The 23,005-nt window shown below is 39.6% G+C and overlaps 1 protein-coding gene across 2 annotated transcripts in view; it reads right to left on the bottom strand.

Annotated features, from left to right (window-relative positions):
- The window catches only part of dusp3a (dual specificity phosphatase 3a), a 31,417-nt gene extending 17,280 nt beyond the window's left edge, over window positions 1-14,137 (bottom strand). The window contains exon 1 of one of the 2 annotated variants that reach the window (XM_034193330.1): window positions 13,765-14,137. In XM_034193330.1, the coding sequence (XP_034049221.1) occupies window positions 13,765-13,949 (185 nt within the window). In that variant the 5' untranslated portion in view covers window positions 13,950-14,137. The remainder of the gene's footprint in view (window positions 1-13,764) is intronic. The other variant, XM_034193329.1, reaches the window with a different exon arrangement.
- Between the last annotated feature and the right edge of the window lie 8,868 nt (window positions 14,138-23,005).

Raw genomic sequence — 23,005 nt, 5'->3', positions numbered from 1 at the left:
ACCGACTTGAGTGGGCAAATGCTCACATTTGCTGGCGTTTGGCACGTTGGAGAGGTGTTCTCTTCACGGATGAATCCCGGTTCACACTGTCCAGGGCAGATGGCAGACAGCGTGTGTGGCGTCGTGTGGGTGAGCGGTTTTCTGATGTCAATGTTGTGGATCGAGTGGCCCATGGTGGCAGTGGGGTTATGGTATGGGCAGGCATCTGTTATGGACGAAGAACACAGGTGCATTTTATTGATGGCATTTTAAATGCACAGAGATACCGTGACGAGATCCTGAGGCCCATTGTTGTGCCATACATCCAAGAACATCACCTCATGTTGCAGCAGGATAATGCACAGCCCCATGTTGCAAGGATCTGTACACAATTCTTGGAAGCTGAAAATGTCCCAGTTCTTGCATGGCCGGCATACTCACCGGATATGTCACCCATTGAGCATGTTTGGGATGCTCTGGACCGGCGTATACGACAGCATGTACCACCACCTGTGCACTAATCATGGTGTCTGATCAGCATCTTGATATGGCACACCTGTGAGGTGGGATGGATTATCTCAGCAAAGGAGAAGTGCTCACTATCACAGATTTAGACTGGTTTGTGAGCAATATTTGAGGGAAATGGTGATATTGTGTATGTGGAAAAAGTTTTAGATCTTTTGAGTTCATCTCATACAAAATGGGAGCAAAACGAAGTGTTGCGTTTATATTTTTGTTGAGTGTATATAGATTTGAATCATGTGTGCTTGCATCAGCCAAGCTTGAACCTTCGTGCGCATGCGCGAGTTTTTTCATGCCTGTCGGTTGCATCATTCGCCTGTGAGCACGCTTTGTGGGAGGAGTGGTCCAGCCTCCTCGGCGGATTTTCATTGTCAGGAAATTGGCTGAGCGACTGCCGCTTTACTGCATCAAAATTTTTTCAGAAACTGTGAGAGACAGCCAGGTGGAAACCATTTGGAAAATTTAGATGGCTTACATACTAAATTCCTTGCAATTTAACATTGAGAAACATTGATCTTAAACTGTTGGACTTTTTTTTTTATGCAGTTGTTCACAAACTGGTGATCCTCGCCCCATCTTTGCTTGTGAATGGCTGAGACTTTTGGGGATGCTCCTTTTATACCCAATCATGACACTCACAATTAGTGTCCTCAGTTCCCAAATGCTTATTGAGTGTTGTTAGAAGGAAAGGTGATGTAACACAGTGGTAAACATACCACTGTCCCAGCTTTTTTGAAACGTGTTGCAGGCATCCATTTTAGTTGAGTGTTGTTAAGTGTTGATGAAGAGGATTTGCAAATCATTGTATTCTGTTTTTATTTACATTTTACACAATGTCCCAACTTCATTGTGTGTGTATGTATGTATGTGTGTAAACAATACACACAGAGTGAACAACAATTAATACAACCCCAAATCAGAAAAGGTTGGGACGATATGGAATTATATATATACACATATACATATACATATATATATATATATATATATATATATATATATATACACACACACATATACACACACACATATACACACACACGCACACTAACTGAGTTACCCACTCTACCCAAAGAATTTTAGCCATGTCATTGTATATTTCATGTCACTTTAGTTAAGGTATAAGTTGCACTGCATTGTGTGTATGTTGTCATCATTAATTTTCATAGAGGAATTTGTGGCATTCATGAGACAAGTGAATGATGATTAAAAAAAAAGGTGACAGCATGTCACATCACTGCAATGCTGTGGGATATATAATGTTCTTAGTGCCTCTGCAGATGTTTCCCCAGCTCTATTACATTTCATCCGTATAGCACTTGGGATTTTATGACCTAATACCCCTGCTTCTTGGGAGGCATATCGACAGTCTGCATCCTGTGCACAGCAGGTACATTTTAAGTCAAAAACGCACACCTTTACTCACATGCAGTGTGCACTGGCCCATTCGGATTCTAATTAAAGTCCACCCTCACCGGCCGCTACTACATAGTAAGTAAAATGTGATGCTTGTTACTTGACCTGAGTACCATGTGAACTGCGAAAATAAGGGCTCCAGTGAGCGGGTCATGATCTACTAATATATAAAGCTAACCGTGTGTGTGTGTGTGTTTGTGTGTGTGTGCGCACGCACATGCGCTTTCAACCTAAAGGCCCCAGTGACCTCCCCCTTGGTGACTCCAGTCACCATACCAAGTTTGGTGTCAATTGCTTAATTACTGTGGCAGTTCACCCCGAACTCAAAGCGTGCCACATATATATATATATATATATATATATATATATACATATATACACACATACACACACGAGGTCTGTGAGAAAAGTATCCGACCTTATTATTTTTTTTAAAAACCATATGGATTTGAATCACGTGTGATTACATCAGCCAAGCTTGAACCCTCGTGGGCATGCGAGGGTTTTTTCACGCCTCCGTTGGAAGCCTTAAGGACAAGTTGGAACATGCCCTGCTGTTAAACAATTTCTCAGATACTCACTCAACTGAAAGCCACCAAAACCCGCCTGGATTTTACAAATGGTTATCAACACGGAGGTGTGTTTCCTGTGGCGGGCGCACCACGCCGTCTGCACCACGCCGGCTGCGAGCCAACGCGCCAATCCGTCCGCACATCTTTCATTAAAAAAAAATCTCTTTTAACAGTGGAATGTCCAGATAAACTGCTGATTCTGACCTCTTCTGAAAGTTCTCTGTTCTCTCGCGATGTCCTGGGTCAACAGAGGCTTAAATTTGGAGGTTTTCAGCTTGAAACAGGATGACGATGGCACCTCGGAGCGCTGCGTGACGTCCCGCTCTGTGGGAAGTCCTTACAGCGATAGAAACAATCCAAAAATCTCTCATCAGCCGTTAAAATTTACACCGAAAACCAGCTGAATTTCTCGAATGGTCTCCACTTGGATGTGCCTCACAGTTCTTGAAAAAATTTTGATCAAGCACAGCGCCAGTCTCTCAGCAACTTCTCAGACAATGAAAATCCGACAAGGGGGCTGGACCACTCCTTCCACAAGGCGTGCTCACAGGCGAATGACGTCACCGACAGGCGTGGAAAAACTCACGCATGCGCACGAGGGTTCAAGCTTGGCTGATGTAATCACACGTGATTCAAATCCATATAGTTTTTTTTTTTAAATAATACTGTTGGTTTCTTTTCTAATAGACCTTATATATATATATATATATATATATATATATATATATATATATATATATATACACACACACACACACACACACACACACACACACACACCCCAAAGATTTAATGTTTTCTGTGGTTAACGTCATTTGTGAATCAACATCTATGCCTGCATTTAAGGCCTGCAACACATCCCAAAAAATCATTGGGATATGTGCAATTTATTCTAAATATAGGGATTAGTTTGTCAATTTTACAGCCAGGTTTTTTGAGACAATCAGGGGATGGATACATGAATATTTCCACGTCACTCAATGTGTCTTGGACTTCATTTGCATCAGTCATTAAGAAATACGAACACGATGGTATTGTATGGTAAATGTGTTAAGTAGGTAGTTTTCAAAAACTGAGTGGCTGTGCTGAAGGAAGACAAGTGAGGGAAGCCCTCAAGCCAACTCTGAAGGAGTTATAGGCTTCTGTGGTTGTGGTTGGAGAAAACTGTGCATCGTGCAACTTTTGTCTGTTGCACCACCAGTTATACAGTTCCATGATGAAGTGGTACAGAAGAGGATTTTCTTAAAGAACAGGCAACATTTCAGCTGCAGTTTGCCAGAAGGCACATGGGAAACCCAAGCCTAGATTTAATCTCTTTTACAATCCTCTACTCCACTTAAACATGAAGCTGTGACCAGGGATGCAACAAGCAAAAGCATTGTTATTCCCAGTTTCTCCACTCACATGCACAGAAGCCTAGAATTATTTCAGAGTTGTCATGCATGTCTTGGTGGCTTCCCTCACTAGTCTCCTTCTAGTATGGGCACTCAGTTTTTGAAATGTGCCGACTTGTTTCAAGAAAACTGGCTGTGAAAGTGATTTAATCCTAATAAATGTATGCAGTCCCAACTGAATTAAATTATCTTGACTTGGGGCTACATATATTTATTAGATGGAAATCCTGCTCATAATTGAATTGAGTTCTTCCAATGCATCAGTCTTTTGAGTGTATATTAACAAATTAAATAAGGTTGGTGACCCAACACATGAAATATCTTTGGTTCATACTGTCGGCACTGAAACAGAAGTCAAAGTAAATTATATTTATTTACTTTTTAGTCATTTGCATTTGCCATATTCTTAATTTGATGTTGTATAATGAAGCCTGATTTTTTTTTCTTCTTCTTCTTTTCATCTGTTATTACTTATATACATCTCACACTGAGCGCAGCATGTTCTTACAGTCTCCGCATAAAGCAGGTGAGGCTGACTGACCCTGCACACCTCCCCAGACACTGCTGCAAGGTCTCCTCGACAGGAAGTCATAAAGAAATAAAAAATGCTCCCTGCCATGATTCTGATTTATGGCCGTAAGAGGAGTGATGAGGTGGCCCATCTGCTTGAGTGTCAAATGCAGGCCAGCAACAAATGTGATGAAACAAGAAAAAAAAACAAAGTGGGTCACTATGAACTCCTCCAATAAATGCTTACCTGTCCACTACCGCAAAGTGCAATTAAATACTTGTACTGCATATTACCATTATCTACTTTTCTGTTAACTTGTGCACATAAGATAGGAAATGAGTTTGTATTTGTGCACACTCATGCACTTTACTTAAGCAACATTTACTGCACATCTGCGCTACAGAGTTCAGAGGAACGCAGTGTTCACAGCCAACTGTTTCCTTCCCATTTACCTGGAGTGTCGCTGCCTCCTCACCCTGGGATCTGCAGTCCCACAACATCCATTATTAAAGCGCAGATTCGCAAAGAGCCAGAGTGTTCCTCCAACAACCACACCTTTTGTCCCAGAGCTGCACAAAAGTGCTTCCATTGTGCTGACCACAACTGATTTGGAACCGGTTTGAGAGTGCAAATTAGGAAGCAAGTCGTGCTTTATTTTCAGGAAGGAAACACTTGCTGATTTAACAACTGTGACATACGCATTAATCATTTCTGCTGGACTACAGTGTCCTGCAAGGATTTGTTGACAGAAATTCCTTCCAAGTTACCAAAATTACACTTGTGCAGTGCAATAATCAGATCTGAAGTATGAGATGGTGGATTTTGAAAGAGAAAATAAAGCTATACCTCGTGACCCAATTTCAGATAATTGACTGAAGATGAGTGAAGAAAGATATACTTTTATAGTCTTCACAGGAACAGCTTGGCGATAACTGCAGCTGCCTGCAAATCAAACATCCATATCAGCAACTGAAAGAGACCCTGCTTGGAAAATCCTACTTTTGCAAAAACTTGCAGTTCCTTAATTGGCCTCTTGAGTGAATTTTTTCATAACTCATTCATTTAAGACATTTTAAGCTATAAAGTTATGCATCATTAGGAGTGTGCTTTTTTTGAGTGACAGGCGCTATGAGTCCAGAGCTCCAGTCGCAGACACCACTAGCCATAGCCGCTAATTGTTGTGGAGAACAAAATTATATGACAAATATCTGCAATAATATGGCTTTTTGTGCCGCTAACTGTTCTAACTGATCATCTAATAAGTCTGTGCTGCAGTATTCCCATAGAGTTAAATTGTCTTCTTTAATTTTGTAGGTTAGGGATAACATCGATGTTAAAGGGTCGGCACTGGAAGACGTCGAATCACCTGCCCTGTATGCCGAACGGGTAGAATGCAGGGCCTTCTGGCAGATAGGTGGCAACACCTAACCTGGAGTCTGATGATGATGCTGCTGTTGTTAGCACTTTTACCAGCTATTGAAAGCTTGACAACTTTAGGTCCAGTTAATCCAGGTAGGGATGGGACCGATCCGATACCGATCTGGGATCGGAATTGGGTTCTGATATCGTGAGCATTGATTATAACATTTATTTTGACAGTTGAAAGGCTTCGGGTTTACCAAAAGTTTGAAGTTTGTGCAGCACTTAAACAGCGAGAGAGGAAGAAAGAGAGAGAGAGAGACGGAGGGAAAGAGAAAGCGAGTGAGAGAGAGACAGACAGAGAGGGAGAGAGAGAGAAAGAGAGCAAGGGAGACAGGGAGAGAGAGAATGCTGTTTTTTCTCTTTAAGTCTATAAAAATAAGGCTATAAAAGTCTATTAAAAAAATAAATGTACTTAATTCTTTCAGCAAAGCATCAAATCTAGGCTTTCATCATAGATGCACCTTCTGGCAAATTGTAGCTCAACTTTCAGGTCTCCTTTTTAAGAAAATTCTCATATAAAATCAATAATAATAATAATAATAATAAAACAAACAGAGCTCTCATATCGGATCGGAAAAGTTATCGGTATCGGCAGATATCCAAATTCAAGTATCAGGATTGGATGTGAAAAATGTTTTTTTTTTTTTTTTTAATTGGATCTTTTAATTTAGGATTTACTTTAATTATTAGTTTCCTTTGTGTGTTGATTCTTGGAAAAGCGCTGTGTACATAGTTGTTGTTGTTGCTGCAAGACCTCCCAAACTACTTATAAATTACATTTTTTCCCAGAAAATATGTTAAATAAAAAATAAAAAAATTTAAAAACTGTGCTTAATTTAAGACTACATTTTTGCTGCTCTATTGTACAGTCACTTTCTGCTGCCAAATGATGGCAACACAACAGCATTGTGCCAGACCACACCTTCCCTTTTTGTCCAACCAACACGCCTACAAGCGCACCAATGAGCACAATTACACTTGCTACCAACACAATAGGTACAAAAATAACTGTGTGGGTTGAACACTAACAATGACGGCTGCACTCTGCATCGCTTTGCACACAGTGGAAAAGAGGGCCTTTAAAATCTGTTCATGTACTTCATCAATAACATGCTGATTAACAGACAAACTGAAGGCAGTCTGTTTAAAACTAGATTCTCTTACAACTACCAATAAATAAACCACATCCTCTGAATCGGGAACCAGCGCTGTGTTAAAACGGTCTGTGTTAGTGAAACACAAGCCTGCCGGCCAGCTCTTTACTTTGAGGCTCGGCCGGAAAGACTGGCGTATTCAGATTGATTTTGTTGTAGCACTGAGGTACAGTAATTTGCTTGTACTCTGTCCTGTTCCACCCCCACTGCCCCCACTCACTTGGCAGTGACGGGAGCCAAATTGATAGATAGCAGCTTTCTCAGGATCATCCCTGATTGGCGTCGTTCCCCAAAATCTATAAAAGTGAGTTCGAGAGCTCCTATGTAAAACCTTACAAGTACATCAGCACTACTTTAGCTCAGCAAAATATCTGAGCATTGTATTTCATACAGCTGTCATTCTTGATGTCTCTTTGGGTGGGGGGAGCTTTAAAGCTGCAGTGTGAGATCCTGGATGTACATAAAAGTAAGCAAGATTTTACAAATAGTCAAAAAATTCCAAGCCCTTTCCTCCAGACACCCCTCCACAGCCACGCCCCCAAAGCACAACAACAGCTTCACAGAACTGAATCAGTTTTCATCATAACTACAAAACACCAAAATATCCTACATCACCAAATGCACCATTCAAAGCTAATAGGCGAACATTGCACCAACATGATTAACTCGTGCCAAGCAGAAACAGACCACCATTAAGTTACACTGCAGGTCTTCTTGGTTCGCAACCCCAGGACTCGGTGATGTAGAGGCAGAGGGGCGCTGTAGAGCTGGTGCCCAGAGATACCAGCCACCTTCACCCGCGGGCCCTTCCAAGGTGACAGCTGGGGCTAATAGCGGCACACTACCATGGAGGAAATGCGTTGACACCGAGACGAACACAGATTTTTATGAACACAGGTTTTTGATCTTACTGCATCTGGCCTTTTTCTGGTGGCAGCTTTCTCAAAAAACAGCAGTTCTTTTGTTGTCGTTGGTAGTTTCTCCGCCATCGTTCAACTAGTTTGCTGGAATTTACTTTCATGCAACCTTTTTTTTTTTACAACTTTATTTAACGATGACTGAAATCACAAAACGACCGTATTTACTGGAGTATAAGTCACGGTGTTTTACGTGGTTGAGAGGTCATGCGACATACTCTGGTGGAATTTATGTACTGAAAAATCACATATTTGTTGGTTGTTTGGTAATAATAATTATTTATGTAAACCTTAACCAAGAGTCAAAACAAAATGAACTCTAATAATAAAAGAATAAATGCCAACAATAAAAAGTACAATACAACAAAGCACAAAGAGCTGATAATACAGAACAAAGGTGCGATTTATACTCCGAAAAATACGGAAACACATAATCGCTGGCGGCCTTGAGCATAACTATGACATATAGACTAGTCACATGCTACGACTGCGTTAAATTTTCTGGTACATGCAGGGCGAGAAACAAATCTGACACGGTCTGGCAGGCCAGTAATGTGTCATGGCCTGTGCAAGATGATTAGATGAGCTTTTAACAGCCCTGCAGCTTCCACAGGTGGCATTTATTTTTTCATTTTGATGTCAAAGCATTGAAATAATTGGTTGCTATCAGGGTGTAAAGAGGATCTCAACTAATATAGCCAAAAAATGCTTTGAAAATGATTTCCTACTATACCTTTAAGTGTAAAACCTGCAAACGATTTGTGAAATTTCACTTCTGGAAATTTGATCATTTCCCACATTGAACACTTTGTTAGACGAGACTGTGCCACCTTTCTCGAAATGGTCACAACGCTCAGATCTTATGAACTGCTGATCTAAACTTTGGTATATCTTTCCCGGCTCGTATTGTCGTCTAAAAATAACCCTGCATCACAATTCCTTTCAGGTGTATCTCCTGGAACAAGGTCATAGCTGTGAACCTGTTCAGCAAGCTTCCACATAACCACTAAAACAGTAGTCAGCCTGCTTATCAATATTGCATTTATATTTACTGGGATGTGTCAATAAAGCTTTAAATGCTTAATACAAGTTAAATTCAGCCAACTCTACTGTAATATATTTGCCATGTCACAAAGAAAATCTGTAAAACTGTAAATTTCAGAGTTGAAATGTTCATTACAACTAGCGTGTCGCCCGTGGGGATCCACAGGCTCTAGACTGGGTTGTGTTTATAAAATAGGTAGTTGACATTTTTCAAGGGTGGCAATAAATTATGCAAAGTTTCTATAATGATTTTAACTGAAAGTGCAGGAAATTAAAATGAGTAAGTTTTGTGAGTAATTGTATTTATTAGTTGCCACATTTAGTTGATGTTTTACAACTGGCAAGGTTGAGATATTTCTTTTGTTCAGAGCTTGACTGGTTACCAGGGAAGGATTAATGGCGATATCACTGTCCATTGTTCACTGTTGTAAAGCAGTATCACTAATTTCTCCAAAATATTATTCCTATCAACTTTGTTTTCACAGCGTTCATCCTTGATCTTGATCCTATTTTTTAATCCCAATTTGGATCTGGACCACATCGAATTGTGTTACTATGCATACTCCTGAAAGTGCGTAAGTTGTGGTCTGAAAATGGAAATACTGTCCAAATTTCAAAACTTTTCATGCATTTCACAAAACAAACAAAAAGCCTTATCCTTGTTTAAGGCGAGGTCATAGATTGCATTATGTCATTGTTAGACATGATTTTGTTTCCAATTCACGTTATTTCCTTCCTCTACAGAGATGGTTCATCCTCCCTTGTCTTCTGTCACAAAAAAGAGGGTTCTCAAACGTGTTAGCCTGCAAGCAAGTAGGGATTATCCTGATCTGTTTTGTTTTTTAGCCAATCCCAAACAGTGTAATTTAATAGAGTTTCTCTAGATACCAAGTCCCAATCCAAAACTTGTATTTCCTTGACATTATACTTTCACAGAGCAGAATGCAAGCACATTAAAGTCAATCTATTGTACATACTTGTCACTTTAACCGCTCTACCGGGCTGTTAAACTCCACTTAGTACAGAATTATAGTCGTATAACTAGGACAGTAATAGTGACTGAATGGCGTTTTAGTTGTTAAAAATGCTTCATTCTCATAATTGTTTTTGTACATTTTTCAGAAGTGTCTTCAAAGGTGGACATTTACTGTAAGGAGGGCAGGGCCCTTTGGACTCACCTCTCTGGATACACCCCTGTAAAGTGGCTGTATAAACAGGAGAAAAATCACTATCTGACTGACCGTGAGGAAGGTTATATCACATGCACCATTCATCAGAAACAGACTTGTTATGTACTTGAAGCAATGTGATATGTTTTTGAAACTGTCACATCAGCTATGAGCGCTGCCTCTTACCGCTCCAACAAAGAGACGTGGACGTGCGCTGCTGATCACTTGTTGCGTACTTACAGTAGAGTATGACCGTGCCACAAGTGCAATGCTTATAAAGCAAACCACAGACAACACACGAGCACTAATTTGATGACTTGGGTTTAATTAACCAATAACTAGGGTTGGGTATCGACAACCGGTTCTTTTCGGGTATCGTTAAGAAATGATTCAATCCACCAACATCAATAGCCTTTTTTCTTATTGGTCCTTCAGAGCAACCGTTGTTTTTGAGGGTGTTTGTCTGGAAAATGATCGTTCTCTACGTTGAACCACTTCTGCAGCGCAACTCCGCTTTGAAGCTTGAACCAATGAAGCAGTGCTTCCATCTGCTGCTTTGTTAGTTCTTTGATTCACTGCTCTTCAGAATTGGAAATTCCACTTCTTAACCCCTCTCAAAGCCATTAAAATATGTCAATCGTAAGTCACTTTTGTCCAGATTAAAGTCACTAACTGGGACTCTTGTCTTGTTAGAGTCAAGAAACGAAAATAGTCCTCCATTCCATTGGCACAGCTCCAAGGGCTGCACCGCTGTCTGCCAAGTCAAGTTAGAGTCCGGTCAGAATTAATAACTTCAAAGCAAATTGCTGCTTTATATAAAAATGACACCTCTTTCCAAACGTTGTAATAAAGACAAGAAACTACAGTCGACTAAAACGTATTTTTACACCCAAAATGAGACGTCCTGCATTATTTATGAATTACATTGATGCTGACGTGCAGCACAGCAGCTGCAAGAGCTCAGCTCAGAGCTGTGGAGTGAGATTCATGACAGTAAAGTCTAAAAGAAAATAACCAATCAAAAAATGTCTTTATCTGACCAATTTTGATCTGATCTAATCAGACTGGGACATCCCTATTAAGTAGACAGTTTACAGGGGAGCAATCACTGATTCCTTTTCTTTTTTCCTTCGGTCTTCCAGCTGCACAGCAAAATACAAAAGGCAAAGTAAGTGTGTCCCTTTTGGGCTACTGTATCAACATGGCGGTCTCCATATGGGGGCCCACTCCCACGTAGAAAGGGCTCATTTTAAGTTCATGAAAACACATCAATTTGTTGTTGCAGGTAAATTATACACTAATGAACAGATGGTTATCAAGTCTGTAATCAGCTATATTCTGCTACGAAAGGCCAATAGATCCTACAAACTGTAGCTTTATGATGAAATAGTTTGCAAAGTTGCTAGGCAGCTGATACACCAGGTTCAGAGCCTCCTTGCCACACTCGAAATCCGCAGCGCCCTTCCAGAAACGGTGGCAGATTCAGAGTCGAAGAAAAAAAAAATCTTAATTTGTCCTATTTTGCAAACTATACAGCACATGGACAATCTGGTATTAACCCCTTTAGAAAGCATTTTACACTGAGAATAGATAGGAGCCACTTTAGACCAGAGTTAAACTCATTTTGAAGCAGGTACACTGTAAACCCGCATTTTAACTTAAACTTTTGAGTGATCATTAATTATTTTTTTGTGTTTTGTAAAAAAATAAAAAAACATTCTCATTACTAAATTATTTGATTGCACTAGTCAACTGAAATTTTCAGCACAACGATCATGTTAAGCAGAGTTAACTTCTGTAAGGGAGGGGAGGGGCCCATTTGAAATTCTACCTAGCAACCGGTGTGGGCGTGTCCAGTGTGCTGCTTCTGCTGCTCATGGCGTGCTGTGCTCAAATTCAAAAGCTGTGGATTTTTGAGAGCAACACATAACTTTCTGGTCAAAAGATGGTTCAGTGACAACAAGTTAGCTAAATGCTGAAATTAGCTTAGTGTTTAAGTACTGTTTTTTTTTTTTTTCTCTCCGCTCGACGCCATGTACACTTGGCTGCTGTGGATGTGGGCTTTTGAAAGAAACACTGACTTAAAGTGGAATGTTGGCTTCAGGTTAGTTATTTGTTGGTAACTTTCTGGAAATTAGTTTAGCCAAAAGACTGTTCCAGTGACAACACTTTAGCTAAACTGAAGTTATTTTGGGGTAATATAACTCATTTGGTGTGCTATTACTAAATCAAACAATTTCAACCGTTGCTTTTATTAACATGCACTTAATTTTTTGTTTAGGTTTAGATAATGTATTCAATATTTTTTAACAAAATTGTAGAACTTAAAATCTGTTCAATTATATTATGTGTCATTTTGTTGCCTTTTTTTTTTTTTTTTTTGAGCAAACATTTGTCACATTTTTTTTTTTTTTTTTTTACAATGCAGTTTTAATGCATGTCAGTATTTTTCCTGTTCACGATATGGCAGGTATTGTTAAATGCTGTGTGTTCATAGTCCTTCATGGAATTTTGGATTTGTCCTGTTTTTACTTGTCTTTTGGTTGACAAGGTGTTCATGAAGTGTTCCTTTGTAATGTTTTTTAAATAATAAGTCTTTGGAACATTTAAATGTATTGCAGCAATGTGAACTGTTATGCTGCAGTGCATCATGGGAGTATGGGGTTTTGGGAGTTTTTAGTGTTGTTACTGTGTTTCGTATTTGTTTAATAGTGTGGTTAGTGTTGTTGATTCATTGTGTTGAATAGTTCAATTGGGTTAGTCAAGTTTAGTTAAGTGTTCTGTTGCCAACCTAAGTGAAAAGTGTATTGCGTTTGATGCTTTCCACCACTTTGTGTTGTTGGGGTTCAAAATAAGACAGCACTGCCTTGTGGCAGAGTGTAGAAAAGCTCAGCGTGTCTGGTTCTTCAACATTGCTTGCACCAGTATTCTTTAATTCCTTCCCTTCCACACACTTTTGTTGAAACGTCTTATCATCTCAAAATCAAGATGGTATAATTAATTGAATTACAAGAAAATACATTACTTATATTAACAAATTGTTTTAAGTAGTTATTAATAAAGTTTATTGTTATTTGTTATATATGTTTAACTTAAGTTATTTTATACATCAATGAGAAATCATTTATGTGAACTAATGATTTTGAGTAACAACTACTACTGTGATGTGTTAATACAACTTAACCTCATCAGTTTTAGCTTGTGGAAAAACTAAAGTGGTTTAAGGCAACGGGTTTCCACGCAATTTTCTAGTAAGCTCAACTAATTCAGGTTAAGAGTGTAGCTGTTCTAAACCAATGAAAACGTAAACTCAAACTAGCTTTGCAAAACTAATTTTGACTGTCAAAAACCTATTTTCGGCCATGAATTTCTGAAAATGATTTGGTGGTGCGACGGTGGGTGTGGCCCTGAGGTAGAATGGGAGGAGCGTCATAAAAACAATACTTATATTAAACGATAGGTGAACTTCACAGCGGGACTGCCGTCCCTAACAGAAAATAAACAGAAAACAAAAATAATAGTTTGTTATGTTTGCCTGCACTAAACAACACAAAAACAGCAAAATAACGGCGAACGAACACGCCCTGCGAGGCGCGCGCGACGTGCGACACTGTTGTCATTGTGACGTGTGTGAACCTGTCACGGCTTCAGAGAAATGACTCACGCGTTACCGATGTAAATTCTGGGGAACACCTCGTTGAAGTGGTGTGTGGGTAAACTGTAGAAGCCGCTGCCGTTGGACAGAAGCTCGTTGAGTTGATGGACGGTAACCTCGCCGCCTGTCGGGACGTCAGCTAGCAGCGGCGGCGGCGGCGGATGCTGCTTGGCTGGACTGTGGTGTTTCTTCATATCGCTTTCCTGCTCTTTTTTCGGTCAAACAAACGTTAAAATGCAGCCTGCGCCGGAGTCGTGTCCTTCTTTGTGTTTTGCAGCTCCATTTTGACCCCACACGTGAATCGTGTCTTGTCTGGTCCAAAGGTGTCTGTGAAGAGGCGGCGCGCTAAGGCTTTAACATCACCCGTCAAGCACACACTGTGGAGCAGCTACTTCCGTGACATTCTTTCAAAATAAGATAAAATGCTACGCGAAGTAATCTGTTTCTCAATTGCATTTCATGTGTTACACCAGCTAGAAACACCAATTGCAATTTTTTTGGACAACAGAGCAAGAGTTTGAGGACTTGACGTGACAGGCACTGCTTCAATATGTTTTCTTTTCAGAATGCCTAAGGTTGCCACAATAGTAGCATAACTGGCAGCCAGGGGTAGGATTACTTTGAAAGAATACATGTGGATTACATGTATGTATGTACATACATTTGGATTACTTGTAATCTGATTACTTTTGGATTACATTTCAAAGTAATCCTACCCAACCCTGCTGGCAGCAATACTGCAGTGTTAGTCAGTGTAGTTATTGTCAATGTCACTTCATCTATCACCTTTGACATGTCAAGTTGACCCTCCTTGTTCCTGCTCTCAAGTTCATTATTGATGTTATCGATTGGTCATCTGATCTTTCCAGTACCTCTTTCTTTGCCTGAAAAAGCAAAAATCAATATACGAGGTCTGTTAGGAAAGTATCGAACCTTTTTATTTTTTTTCAAAAACCTGATGGATTTGAATCACGTGTGCTTGGATGAGCCAACCTTGAACCTTCGTGCGCATGTGTGAATTTTTTCACGCCTGTCGATTTCGTCAATTTCTTGTAAGCAGCCTTTGTGTGAGGATGGGTGTAGTCTCTCGTCGTTTTTTTCTTTGCAAGGAAAATGGTGGAACAACTGGAGCAGCGCATCTGCATCAAATTTTGCCAGAAACTGGGCGATAGCCAGGTGGAAACCATTCGGATTATTCAGACGGCTTTCAGTGACGATGCTATGGGCATCACACATATTAAGGAGCGGTACAACCGCTTTAAAGACGTCTGCACAACAGTGGAGAGCGAGCCGCGCTCCGGTCGGCCATCAACATGCTGAAATGACCGGATCATTTCCAAAGTGAACTCTGTGGTGATGCAGGAACGTTGGGTGACTATCCGAGAAATTGCAGAAGAGGTGGACATCAGCACTTTTTCAGCACATTCCACTGTGACAGATTTTGCCATGAAAAGAGTTGCAGCAAAATTCATGCCGATGGCTTCGACATGAAGCTGCTGACGGTGCAGCAAAAGCGCCTTCGTGTTGAAGTCTCACAGGACATGTTGTGACGTGTCCAGCTCTTCCACAATTTCTCGGATAGTCACACGACTGAAAAGCCACCGAAAGCCGTCTGAATCTTCAGAATGGTGGAAGAGGTGGGAAGAGACGGTCCCAAATGTAAAACATTTGGATGCAGAAATAGACACCATAAGGGCTTCAAGATGTACAGATTCCCTTCAGATCCAAACAGAAGAAAAATTTGTGAAACTAAGGTCAGCCGTGTGGGATGGAAGTGACTTCATCCTCAAAGTTTTGAGAGGTAAATTGTTTGTTCATTCCAATGTACAGTAAAACTCACCTAAATCGTCATCATATAAACCAGATAGTCGCAGTCACCGGACAAAAAGTGTGAAAGTTTTTGTATTGTTTTCCATGTAATAAACACAGTATATAACAGATTTTGCATAACAAATTTTTTGCTCAAATCGGATAAAATGTCCCGTCCGATCGCAATGTATTTCCATTAAAAAACTCCTCACATATGGGACCGGAGTCATTTCTGTGATTAAAAAAAAAAAAAAAAAAAACTGATTTTTTTTTTCACACCATGCTCAGACACGGACCTGCAGCCTGACATGTACCTGTTAAATCAGATACAGCAAAAGGCTGTGATTTGACACTTTTCTGCTTTTACTCCTTCATCTCCCATCATATTATATTGTGGGATCACATACATTTGGCAGAAAAGTCCGCAAATTTACAGCACGGAGTCGGAAAAAAAAAAGGAAAATTGTACAGCCTTACCTTTGAACTGGAGGGTGTGACTGTAGAAAGAAAATCTTGTTGAGGGTCAAATTAATCTAGGAATATTGGGCTATTCAAAAAAATAGCAGTGTCTGCATTTTTCTTTATGTGACTCATATTACACCCTTATAGGTGGCCCTTTAAGATAGAAGGCAACTAATGTTGTACCTGCTGGTTGTTGTGCATTTCCCTCTGAAAATCTGAGTAGAATGGGTCATTCCAGATATTGTTCAGAAGAACAGCATACTTTGATTAAAAAGTTGATTAGAGGGGAAAACATATAAAGAAGTGCAGAAAATGATAGGCTGCTCAGCTAAAGCCTAATGCCTTTTATTTCCAAAGTCTTAGAGAAAGTGGTGGCCAAACAGCTTAATGAGGTTTTAGCTGAACATAATATTCTTGATAAATTCCAGTCTGGGTTCCGTCACTTGCACTCTACAGAAACTGCCCTTCTCAGAGTTTCAAACGATATTTTAATGCGCAGAGATGCAGGTGAATATTCTGTACTTGTCCTTTTAGATCTCTCTGCAGCTTTTGACACGGTGGCTCATGGAGTTTTAGTTGCAAGACTAAGGACTTGGGTGGGCATTTCTGGGTCTGCTCTGGACTGCTTTTTATCTTATCTTTCACACAGGACTTTCACTGTTTCTACTGGTAAATTTATGTCCTCCTCTGCCATGCTATCCTGTGGTGTGCCTCAAGGTTCTGTTCTGGGACCTTTATCGTTTGCTCTATATTTGCTCCCACTTGGTCATGTCTTGAGCAGTTTTAAAGATGTCTCCTACCACTGTTATGCGGATGACATCCAGCTGTATATTTCATTCACTCCTCAAACGGCCTCTAGGGTATTTGCTCTTCAGAGCTGTGTTGAGGTTATTGTTGGCTGGATGGCGGCCACCTATTTGTCTTTAAATATAGCAAAAACTGAGGTCCTTGTTTGTGCCCCTGACGAGTTTGTTCCCACTGTGGTTGGGAATCTTGGTTCTCTGGCCCCTTTTGTTCGCTCAGCAGTGAGGAACTTGGGTGTTACGTTCGATCACTCCCTCAATTTTGACGTGTATGTTACCCGCCTGGCACAGTCTTGTTTTTTACATTTGCATACTATTGCCCGTCTGCGCAGCATTGTGTCTCGGGCGGAGTTGGAGATGATCATTCATGCATTTGTGTCGTCACGTCTGGATTACTGTAACTCACTATTTTTTAGCCTTAGCAAGTCCTCTTTGGACCGCTTACAAACGGTTCAGAATGCGGCTACAAGGCTGCTGACGAGGTCATCAAAGAGGTCACATATAACCCCAATCCTCTCCTCCTTGCACTGGCTCCCCATCCATTTCAGATTCCAATTTAAAATTCTAGTATTGACTTTTAGAGCTCTGCATGGTCAAATGCCATCTTATATCACCGAGCTATTAAATCCATATGTGACAAGCAGGTCTCTGAGGTTTTCGGACATGGGCCTATTGGTTGTGCCTAGGACAAGACTGAAGACCAGGGGAGACTGCGCTTTCAAAGTGGTGGCACCTAAAATGTGGAATGCACTGCCTTTGGACCTACGCTCCGTGGACTCTGTTGAAACATTTAAAGTGAAGCTAAAGACCCTTTTGTATAGGTTGGCTTTTACCTAGTTTTATGATTCTATGTTTCTGCTGCTTTTAATTTCTTTGTTCTTATGTGAAGCACTTTGTGATTTCTATCTTGAAAGGTGCTATATAAATAAATCTTACTTACTTACTTACTAAAGTGATCTCAAATGATTTAAAATGGCAACAAAACCAGAAAGACGTGGAAGAAAACAGAAAATCACCATTCAAATGCATTGAAGAATAGGCAGAATGGCAACGACTCAACCAATAATCAGCTCCAGGGTGATCAAAGATGGTCTAAAGTTACCCGAGAGCACTGTAACAATTAGAAGATGCCTATGTGGAGCCAAACTATGGACAAGGAGCCCCGCAAAGTCCCATTGTTGAAAAAATGATGTGCAGAAGTGATTACAATTTGCCAAAGTACACTGGCTTATGGAGAAATGTTGCAACATTTTCTGGACTGATGAAAGCAAGATTGTTGTTTTTGCATCTAGGGTCTGCAGACAGTTTCTTACAGGACCCCCAAAAATTTAATTCAAGTCACAGTACACGGTAAAGGCAATGAAGCATGGTGGAGCAAGCATCATAATATGGGGATGTTTCTCATACTATGGCATCAAGCCTGTTTATCGCATACCAGGGATCATGGATCAGTTTAAATACATCAAAATACGTGGTCAATAAGAGGTCATGTTGCCTTGTGAAAAAGAAGAAATGTCTTTGAAATGGGTGTTTCAACAAGGCAACGACCCCAAACACACCAACAAGTGAGCAGCATCTTGGTTCCAGACAAACAAGATTAATGTTATGGAGTGGCCAGCCCAATCCCGGGACCTTAATCCAATAGAAAATTGTTGGGTGACATCATAAATGCTGTTTCTGAGGCACAACCAAGAAATGCAGAGGAATTGTGGATTGTAGTCCGGTCGTCCTAGGCTGGAACACCTGTACTAAGGTGCCAGAAGTTGGTCAGCTCCATGGAACACAGATGTGAAGCAGTTCTCAGAAACTGTGGTTATACAACTAAGTCTTAGTTCAATGATTCACAGGAAAGATAAATCAATAATGTTTCAGTTTATACAGTAAATGTTTGAGTTTGTAAAGAAAAATGCAGACACTGCTATTTTTATCAGCCTAATATTCTTTTTTTGTAAAATAGTAACAAATTTGGTTTTTTTTTTTTTCAAAAGGCTTTGCTATTACAAGGATTTTGAGCTTTACTCACTGTTTTAAACACACTGCTATTATTTTGAACTAGAGCTGTCGGCGTTAATACATTAATCCTGATAATATTAAGGGCCAAGCATAACGCGATTTTTTTTTTCTTGACATTTTCTCGATTGCCTTTTTGAAAACAATTTATTTGGTTATTATTTTAAAGGGAATATATTCAACTTCCGGTACTAATGCGGCTAACTTGACGATGTTCCTTTTGCTCCTCACTATCTCCGGCAGACGGACACACCCCAGCGACGGTCTCTGGAAGACAGCTGGAGGACCTGAGGAGGACAAACACACAACATATTGCTTTCAACCTTATAAACAACAACAACAACTAAATCGGTGCATCAAACACTGGATTCCTTACACAGCCACTGTTTGAGTAGTTTATGAAGTGTGACCGGTTTTACATCACTATCCGACAAAATCATCTTTCTTTTTTATTTTAATTAATTAATTTATTATTATTATTATTATTATTATTATTATTATTATTATTATTACTTAGTTATGGAACTGTTATTTGGGACTTCCTGGCTGCAGAATTTACAGTTTGTTGCATTTTATCCCTGGATCCTAGAAAGAGTACATGAATATTTATCATCTAATATTGCTTACTTGTCCAAAATACTTCAAACTAGAGGGGCACGCAGAGTGCAGACTCTTCTGCCATTACCAAAAATGTTTAACCTGAGAATGGAATTGGCTCCACCCCTTTATTCAGATTTTTCAAATTTAATTGTGGTTAAATCAACAAAATCAACTTCTTCACAGGTTCGTGAAAATCATTTTACGAGTTGATTATCTCTTCGAACGTTATCAACCAAACATCTAACCAAAATACTGCATAAATAAATATGGCTTTGTTTTATTTTTAGGTTATCTCATGTGAAGAAGTGACTGTTTTGGAACCACAATAAAAATATAACACAAATTGTGATAACTGCTTTAACTCTGCTCACCTCTAGATGTCAGCACAAGCATTTATATGGATGCAGTGGAGAAAGTAAGGCTGAAAGAAATTCATTTTCCAGCACATTGACCCGACCACCCTCATGCATGCCTGAAGTACATGCAGTTTTTTGTAAAACTTAAAATAATGAAGTAATTTATATTATGGATGCTCATTTATAAAAGAAATCTGCAGCAACATTGAAGAAAATGACCAAATGAAACTATATATATATATATATATATATATGTGTGTGTGTGTGTGTGTGTGTGCGTGCGTGCGTGCGTGCGTGCGTGTGTGTATAGTTAACTTTAAATGTAATATTTAATTAAAATTGAAATATTATATATAATGTAGTAGTGTTTGAATTGCATTTTTCAAAATTGATCTTTTTTACTTTCAATATTTCAGGAATTCACTAAGGAATTACTTAAAATAAATCTTTAACAATAGACTGATATAAATCATATGGCCACTCATTTCTGCAGCATTACCCTTTAACATATAAAGTCAATTTGATAATGCACAAAAGTCATTTGTCTCGCATTATAATAACATAAAATGCTTTTCTCAGTTGGAAAAAATGCTTATTGTAGTATCTGTGCTTATTATAGTATTTTTGGTGTAATTCATGTTTGCTCATGAGGAAGTCTGTGTTTTAAAAGAGTCTTAAAACCACCAGATGGAGCCACATCCTCAGCAAAGCAACACATAGGAACAAAAATTAAACTTCTGTGCATTAAGTGAATAATTTATGTTTTGGTGAATGTGTATAAACTGTGTTTTGGGCCCTTGAGATTCTGTCACAGCAAACCTGAATGAGAACTAATGAGTCAGTGAGGCTCATTATTAAATCCGAATCACACAAAGTTAAAACTAATCAACAAGAAATATGGGATTTATTTATTTATTTAAAGACTTAACAAAATGATACATAACTTATATTTATGGGTTGTTGTTTTTGTTATTTTTTTAACAAACTGACCTTCACTTTTATGCAAATACTTTCAAACTGTGTGTAATATATTTAATTTTGTGCCCTTTTTTTTATCACCCATTGATGAAGATAATGATTTTGCATGCATTGGGTTTGCCCCACCCCTGGAGCCGGGGGGGGGGGGGGGGGGGGGGACACTGTACTAAACATTTATTGTTAATGGAGGAATTGTGTTAAATCCTTTTTTTATATATATCAGCATGATCAGATATGTCAGGTGGCCTGGTGGACTGGGGGTGGGGGGGGGGGGGGGTGCTAAAAGGGTAAAAGTTGCACTGAAAAGAAAAATAGGAATCAATTGACACCATTGTTCCAGAGTCATATTTGTGTCAGATCCGACCCCTAACCAAGGTATACAATGTAAGAGGATGGATTTGGGCCTCACATTATTTTCCTAGGGAGGAGGGGTAATCAAATGTCACAGTACAAATTAGTGACCTTGTTTATTTTTGTAATGTATCGCTCTCACCAGATGACTGGATGATTCTGATTATTTCAATTGTGGTATGAAGTTCCAGCTCCTTCTTGATCAGTTGTTTTCTGTGATGTTCTGAAGCGGTTTCGCTCTCTAAAGCTCGCGTGTGATTCTGTTCTGTGAAAACACCTGACGTGACTTGCATGATCTTGGCCTACCTCATCATTTTTGTGTTTCCATGGCAATGTAATAAATGCAGTGCAATACCATGGCAACAAAGGATTTTGTATGTGTGTGTGGGAGAGAGAGAGACGTGTGTGTCTCCAGACCCAGTAAGGAACAAGGGCAGTGAGAGACGGCACACCATCGCCTCCTGTTGATCAGTTTCCAGCTTCTCCTGGTCAACTATCCAATCAAGATGATTTTTTTGCAAACTGGCTGAGAAAATTGGCCCCACTGTTTAATCACCTAGATAAAGCATCTGAAGGGCTCAAAAGAACATCTTTGGAATGTTCTATGCAAAGATATTCATACCATTGAATGAATAAAAAAAAACCATTAAGTATTTGTTTTATATAACACCTAAAAAAATGATATTTTATTAATTTATAAACAAGAGAAAAGGGACTTACATTTTGGTGTGCATCACTGGTCCTTTGATGTCAAGTGGTTCCAAACAGTCCAATGAATTCCAACAAATTCTAAACAGCAGTCCAATCCAATTCATAATTGTTCTGTCAACTTGCAAAAACAGTCAGATAGTTCAAAAACAATCCTGACAATGTAGTCCAGAGCTGATGCCTTCTTCGTGTACTTCTGCTTTTCTCAGTCCAGCGAAAATTTGCGACAGAAATTTGTTGAGCTCTTCATCTGACAGCGGTTCTACTTTAGCTAGAGACATCACAGTCAGTATTGCAAAGGCCTCCAGACAACTTACAGCATACTGGATTTGTTTTTCTTTTATGTTAGAAGAATGAGCAGCAACCGTCAATAAGCTGCTAACGTGTTGTCGTCGCTCGTGTGCGCGCACGGTGGTTGCAGCATACAATGTTACAAATCACATGGAACCAAATTTGCACGCTAAATGGAACCAAAATTGCAAATGATGAATGATCAATATCATGTGACATACAAGCCACCAATCAAATGACAAGGATCTTATGTGCTGCAGGCATGTGAATCCTGCAAATCAACATTGGCCTTTTAAAGTTGCTGGGATCCAAAACACATGGCACAAACACATGGCCAAAACATCATAGCTGATGTTACCTCACAATGTGGAACTCTTCACGTGATGCCTTGTTCCCACAGAAATGGAACTTTTCCCATGTGGTGTTTTTGCAAAAAGGTTTTCTGTAAACATGGCACCATTTCAAAAAATACGGGCGCACATACAAACCCACTAAAAATGACTGAGAATGCTGTAGTATATATGCCAGGCCTGTATGTGGTGCTGTAACACTCCCACAACAAACTGAGAAGATGCAAAGTGGGACTTCTGTTTTGAGTCACACTGGATTATAAATAGACTAAAGTACAAGAGGATGTTGACTAGTGTTAGATAATATCTGTGCTAATTCTTTGTTTTATGTTAGCTATTAAGTATTTGTGTTATTTGTTTGGAAGTTCTGAGAAACATCATGTGTCCAGGGGAGAGCTCCCCCTGTTGGTGAGAGCCAGTAACATTAGAAATGTGAGACTAAACCACACCCATTGTTAACACCCACAAGGTATAAAATGTGTTGTATGACTCATTTTAGGGGCCTTTCACAAGATGGACACTGTCTGTGAGG

The sequence above is a fragment of the Thalassophryne amazonica genome, chromosome 18, assembly GCF_902500255.1.
Source record: "Thalassophryne amazonica chromosome 18, fThaAma1.1, whole genome shotgun sequence".
In the NCBI taxonomy this organism is placed as follows: domain Eukaryota; kingdom Metazoa; phylum Chordata; class Actinopteri; order Batrachoidiformes; family Batrachoididae; genus Thalassophryne; species Thalassophryne amazonica.
The sequence above is the reverse complement of the archived record's forward strand: the minus strand, read 5'-3'. Positions and strand labels throughout refer to the sequence as shown.